This window comes from Limulus polyphemus, unplaced genomic scaffold (assembly GCF_000517525.1).
Source record: "Limulus polyphemus unplaced genomic scaffold, Limulus_polyphemus-2.1.2 Scaffold1248, whole genome shotgun sequence".
Lineage (NCBI taxonomy): Eukaryota > Metazoa > Arthropoda > Merostomata > Xiphosura > Limulidae > Limulus > Limulus polyphemus.
In genome coordinates, this window is record NW_013666858.1 from 47,488 (window position 1) to 54,639 (window position 7,152).

General features: G+C 34.5%; 1 protein-coding gene across 1 annotated transcript in view; it reads right to left on the minus strand.

The window, feature by feature from the left end:
- LOC106462780 (synaptic vesicle 2-related protein-like) overlaps window positions 1–7,152 on the minus strand; it is a 54,984-nt gene that overhangs the window by 7,288 nt on the left and 40,544 nt on the right. Inside the window, exons 9-11 of the mRNA XM_022390118.1 lie at window positions 6,627–6,706; window positions 4,937–5,056; window positions 4,565–4,676 (exon numbers count right to left, since the gene is read on the minus strand). Of these exons, the coding sequence (XP_022245826.1) occupies window positions 4,565–4,676; window positions 4,937–5,056; window positions 6,627–6,706 (312 nt within the window). The remainder of the gene's footprint in view (window positions 1–4,564; window positions 4,677–4,936; window positions 5,057–6,626; window positions 6,707–7,152) is intronic.

The window sequence follows — 7,152 nt, forward strand, 5'->3', positions numbered from 1 at the left end:
GTCTATTTGCATAGGCTTTCAAGAAGTCCATCCAGGAACGTGTACATGCTAGCTCGAGACTTTTGAACAAAGGTTGCGTTACGTAGTCTGCACTTGCATGAAAAATATTATCGTATGAGATGTCAGGTCAGTGAGAATGTCATAACTACAGGAACTGCATGCAAATTTAAAAACATATTACACGAATATACTTATACAAAAATATATTCTGTACTAGTTATGTAAAGGTGAAATTAACAGCTATTCCAGCTGTCACAGTTGTTACTGCCAGTAGAGTACATTTGTTTAAATTTTAAGATTCCAGACATTTCTAGGGCTATATACAAAACATCTCAGACAGGCTGTGATTCCAAGTGATAATAGACTAGTAAATTATCAATGGTATGAAACATTGCAGACAACACAAAAGAGGAAGACAAAAAAACCGCTATTAAGACAATGAGATTTTGCAGAAGAGAGCGTCGAAATTAAAATTAATAAGACGTTCTTGTCAATGATCCAGGCTCGTGTTCGGAAAATTTTAAGATAAGAATACGTGATTACCTAACAGAAAAATGCACTGTTCGTATTTTAAATTTCCGTAAGATATAAAAGATATCTTTTAATCGGCTTTTTTTTTTCTTAATTATTTTACAAAATTAGAAAGTTGTAAACAGACGATGGTTAATTTATCTAATCGAAAATTTATAACGCAATGTACTGCTTTTACTGCATACTGATTCCAAAATCCAGTATATTCCTTTTTTAAAGAATGATTTTCTTACTGGCAGCATTTGAGCTTCCAGTTAAAATAATATGAATTTTTAGGATTTTGCTGCTAAAATATGCAGAAATGACATGATCTGAAAATTATTTACAAAGATACACTACGAATGATAAAGAACACAAAGTAGTAATACGGACAGAGAAACAATCTTGGAGAAATTATTTTGAACGTGTTTCGCAATAATCCAATACCTGGATGAACACAGTCTCGCATTTCGGAAAATCAGTGAAGCATTACATTGTCAAAACAATGGTATATCGTTAGACAAATTAAACTATTAGCTAAATCCGATCTATAAAACTTTCAAATGACATATACTTCACACAAGTCTTCGGCCAGTTCACTGGCCATCCTTAGGTGCTGAAGTCAAAATTTCACAATTGACGTGAAAGGTTAAATAAAATCCAATTACATAAACTGCTTAATCTAGGCTTCATTTGAAGGATTAGAATAAATTCCTTCACTTGTTAGATAGTCTCGTTTTCGGCTTTTCCGATTTTTAAGTGCACGTGTGGTTCGTACCACATCACATTCACTTTGTGTCTGTCGAACAATTTTTGAACAGTCCTTGACCATAGGATTAAAGGGTTTCTTTGAACAATCTTCCAGTTTTCTAACGGTCGATCCGATGTAAGCGCCCCCACACGTTGGCAGCAGAATTCATAAACAACACGTGGCTGTTCAGAAAACTGGATACGATCTTTAAACCGAAGAAAATTTTGAATTCTCTATAGCAGACGGAAGCACAAATTAAAGGTGAACTTGTAAATAGACTTTCTGAATTATGGTGTATAGTTTTTTTCTTTAACATTCATGAATGTGAACCTGTATACGGTAGAGAGATCATTACCTGTAGCTTTGGGATGTCATAGTTCAGTGACCTGAGCAGATATAGTTGTTGAATGGTTATATTGATGGTAGAATCAATAAAGCAGTTCGGGAAGGTGTTACCGATTTTAGTTTCACATTCAACTGTGTAATTTTGACTTCTGCATCCGAAAATGGCCATTCAATTGTTCGAAAGCTTGTGTGAATTATAAATCCGATCTACTAATGCACGAGCATGTGTGAGTTATAGTAAACAAAAATCTATGGTCATTATTTATCACATGTGATACAATATGAGCTCAAATTACTAAAACGTAAAAGCAGAATGCTGTTCTTGCCAAACAGGCGAAATGCTATTCCTTGCTTTGTTTTAAATTAAGCACAAAGCTACACAATGGGCTATCTGTGCTCTGCCCACCACGGGTATCGAACCCCAGATTCTAGCGTTGTAAGTCCGCAGACATAGCGCTGTGCCACTGGGGGCTAGACGTATATATAGAACATTTCTTTCAAACCGACCGTTTGAATAAAATAACCCAGAAATTTTCATAGAAGGAACAGATGACTCAATAACGAATCCGAATGAATCTTTTAGAATTGTATATTTCTAACTTATCTCTAACAACACTAAACCAACAGATAAACCACAATACTTACATAATCAAAGCTTTCACCGTCCACATACAAAACGCAATATCACATTCAATCAAGCACTTAGATTAAATAATATATGCTCTGACAGTAAGAACTATGACCGTCACATTAATTCTTTGAAACAGACTATGACTGAAAGAGGTTATAAACAACACATTATCACCCAACAAGCTGAGAAAGCTAACAATATACCACCTATATCTGCCTTGAAACAATTACTTAAAACCAATTTCTCTCGTGTTCCACTGGTTATTACCTACACCCAAAACTAAAAAAATCTATCCCAGATACTAAAGAAGCACTTTTACCTCCTTCAACTTAATGATCGATTAAAACCTATTTTTACGGAAGCTCCTGTCGTTTCTTTCAGAAAGAATAAAACTTTGCATTCACACTTAGTTCACGCTAAAGTAAACTTTAAACCGACACCAGGTGGAAGTCAACCTTGCAATAGCAAGCAATGTCAAACCTGTAAGCTCATGCAAAAAACGGACAAATAAAGACAAACAAAAGCAGTTCCAAATCACTACTTCCATAACCTGCTCTCCAAAAAATGTTATTTACTTAATCCAATGTCAAAAATGCAACTTCCAGTATGTAGGTCAAACCAAAACAACTATAAGGGAACGTTTAAATAACTATAAATCAACAATAAAAACAAACAAAGAAGTTCCGGTCGCAAAACACTTTCACATGCCTGGACACTCTTGAAGACATTAAACTTATGGGTATAGAGACAAATTTTACATCTAACAGAAACAGGTAAATTAAAGAAACTTATTGGATAGCACTGTTAAACATTCTAACGCCAAATGGTATCAATCTCGATCCCGGAGTTGTTGACCTTCGTATGTTTCTGAAAAGATTTTCAAAACTAAATTCATGATTAAACTTACTTTACATTATTAGTATTATTCTTCCTTAAATTTCTCTATATATGTTGGTTTAATTTCTTATATATTGAGCTACACTATTATTTTCTCTATTTCCCACCGCCTTTTGCCGGTACTTAATTTTAATTTTATTTCTATTGTTTATTTTATTTTATTTTTGATTTTATCTTTATAGAAATTGCAATCTGCGGGTCGCGGGTTCGAATCCCTGTCACACCAAACATGCTCGCCCTTTCAGCCGTAGGGGCGTTATAAGTGACGGTCAATCCCACTATTCGTTGGTAAAGAGTAGGCCAAGAGTTGGCGGTGGGTGGTGATGACTAGCTTCCTTCCCTCTAGTCTTACACTGCTAAATTAGGGACGGCTAGCACAGATAGTCCTCACATAGCTTTGCGCGAAATCCATAACAAACAAACCTTTTATAGAAATTAGTTAACAATTCTTATAACTATTATTCCACATAAGTCTTTTATGAACTTTACATACCCCTTTAGCACCAAACTAAACCTGATACAAACAACTCTAGGTTATGATTGGCTAGCTCTCAACGCCAACTCATATTGAAAATCCGGTTTACGTGACATCGACATCCGAGCCTATATATATATTTCATCACACTCATTAAACATAACCCTTTCTTATCCTGAAGAAGAATAGTCAACTATTCGAAAACGCTCGAGTTTTGGGTCTCGTTTTGAAAATATAACACTAAACTATCTGTTTGAATCTAACCAGTCTCACAGTAGATATTTCATAGTATTAGACATGGTGCAAAATTATCTGCTTAAATAAATTAAAACTAATCAAAAACTAATTAAAGTTCAGTTTAAAACAAAAGCACTTTGCTGGGTTTTGATTTATTGTATACAAAATTAAGTACCAAGAGCTCTACATTATTCAGAAATAAATTAATACTTTGCCTTTTATAAAGTTTTGTTTGATGTTAATAAGCACAAATATACACAATGGGCTATCTATGTTGTGCCCATCGTGAGTATCAAAACCCAATTTTTAGCGGAATAACCCCTCATCCTTACCGCTAAGCCACCTGGAGAGACATCTTAAAAAGCTTGAAAATTAGATATTTGATTCGACTTTTATTTGTAAAATCAAGAATATATGTATATTTTAGATTATTATTGATTTAATATTGCGCAATGACGTGAATTGATTATTTGTATTATTTCGTACTTTTGTAATACAATTTAATTATTACAAGTACTTTGTTTTATTTGGGGGCGGCCCTCAAATTTCAATTTCGCACAAGCTTCGCAAAGTTACTCCGGTCCTGATTGTTACGTCATAAAATCTAACGTAGTGATGCGCATAAAGCAATAATATACTCTGTTTTATACACTTTGTTAACATCATACATGAAAATGTTTAACAGTAAGCTTTAATGTTTAAACAGATGATTACTTACGGCAAGTTATCTATTAAAAGGGACAAAGTACATGCAATGTAGACCAAAAGCATCATGCACATTAATCTTCTTCGTGAGAACCTCTCGACTAGAAAGTAACTAGCAAATATACCTGAAAGAAAGATAATTTAATGTTTAATTATCATTAGTATTAACTATTGTACTAAACTTTCATTCGTTCATTTTCGTAAAGTAGGTATAAAAATCAGATTTTTACTGTATATTTAGAAAACTTCGAACCAGTTTATCATATTTTTACTGTAATATACTACAGCTTAAGGTGTCATATTTATAGCATATTGTGAGCTTATACATCCAACGTTTTTTTAAATATATGTTGCTCATTACACGAGATTTGTATCAAAATGTTACCCGGCAACTCTGCTGCAGTAGTCCAGAGTATTTCAAGGTACTCAGAGATCAAGTATGGTCTACACTGTATGTATTTGTCTGAAGTGATATTGTTGGCAGAGTGATTTTGTCTCTCTTCTCCTGTAAAGAATCAATAAAACAACACACTATATACGAGAGTGATCTTATAAAACTGAAAAGTTAAAAGTGATTATCTTCGTTTCTTGTAAATACTGACTCTACAGAAATGATATAATATAATAGCACAATAGTGATACAACTTTAATGTATAAAAAAAATGGGGGAAAATAACAGCACATTAGGAATGTGACATAACTGCACGGACAAAATACATCACCAGTCACATAGAACAAAAAAGGATGCAATAATACAGTAAATATTCAACGTAACAGTACGGAAGGACTTTAGTCTAATAATAAGAAAGTGATTCAAAAAACAATACATTTTATAGGCAATAAGACAGATACATTAAGTGTTTTATTGCTTTTACATTGTTACAGTTTGTTAATCGCGCCGATAGTAGGCACGATGATTCTCAAGGGTACTCAGTTTTGCCTGCTTATTTGTTACAGGGATGTTAGTCGGTTTGGACAAGGAGTCAGCTACCCCACATACTTCCTCAGACTTTGTTTATAATCACAATCTAACAAAAAAAGTACAGTTTGTTAATCACGCCGATAGTAGGCACGATGATTCTCGAGGGTACTCAGTTTTGCCTGCTTATTTGTTACAGGGATGTTAGTCGGTTTGGGCAAGGAGTCAGCTGCCCCACATACTTCCTCAGACTTTGTTTATAATCACAATCTAACAAAAGAGTACTGTTTGTTAATCACGCCGATAGTAGGCACGATGATTCTCAAGGGTACTCAGTTTTGCCAGCTTATTTGTTACAGGGATGTTAGTCGGTTTGGACAAGGAGTCAGCTACCCCACATACTTCCTCAGACTTTGTTTATAATCACAAACATTATTATTTCTTCCATGTAACCCGCAAATACAGTTGGTTCCTATGTGATGTAATCGTTCAATTTCTGAGTCTTCACACGCAGACAAGCATTCATTAGTAATTTATAGTGATTATTACGGTCGCATCACCCAGTGATATAGACATTACACGAGTACATTGCATTCACTAAAATTACATTCAGATACTACAAGTCAGAATAAACTTCGTATATCAAATAATAGCAGGAAGAGAACTTAAGACACTGCCAACAAGAAGGAGTTCCCTTGTGAAAAAACTATGAACATTGCCTAAGAGTATTAGAAGTGCAATAGTTGCCTAGTTTTTCACATTTTTCATGCTATTCGGGACAGAGAATGTTCTATATGCTAACAAGACCCCTCCCTGAATTGTTATTTTATCTTACTGAGATCATAGGGGTTTATCTGCTTTGTTTGTTGTCCTGTGTATGTGTGTGTGAGTATGTTAGCACAAAACTGCATTGTAAGTTATATGCACTACTCCCCCATCCGCCATCCCAAAGAGATGGGATCCTGAATCAAGAGCCATTATGAGGGGTCAACTGAATTCACAAATTGATGTATTCATATTTTCTACGTAAAACAGTTACCGGAATATAAAGTTTTGTTCATTATAGTTTTTTCAAGTTCGAATATATTCCGTTTTTCTTCGTAAATATATCTTTTATTTTTCTTTATAAGTACATAGTATTTTAAACATTTCTTACCATTGAATGCTAATCCATCGTACATGATTATTTCTGGAGTTAAAATTGTTATACCGTAGTATGTGAACATCAAAGAGACCCTGCGAGAGAAAAAATAGTTAGCTGATAGAAAACTTGCAAGAGGTAGGGGCGATAATTAAACTTTATGGAGTATCTGCAAGATAGAACAGTACTATAAGAACATTCTAGATATTTAACAAGGAGTGGAAATGTCATGGAATCCTCAAGAAAACCTTACAAGAGATAAAAACAGAAGGTGAAAGCCATAGAGACTTTATAATAGCAAAAACTGTTTAGTTTAAAGAACCTACAAGAAGAGAGAAAAGTTTCAACTGAACACTATATAAATTCACAAGAGAGAAGGGCCCGGCATGACCAGGTGGTTAGGACGCTCGACTCGCAACTTGTCGGTCGCGGGTTCGAATCCTCGTCCTAACAAACATACTCACCCTTTCAGCCGTGGGGGTGTTATAATGTTACGGTCAATCCCACTATTCGTTGGTAAAAGAGTAGCCTAAGAGTTGGC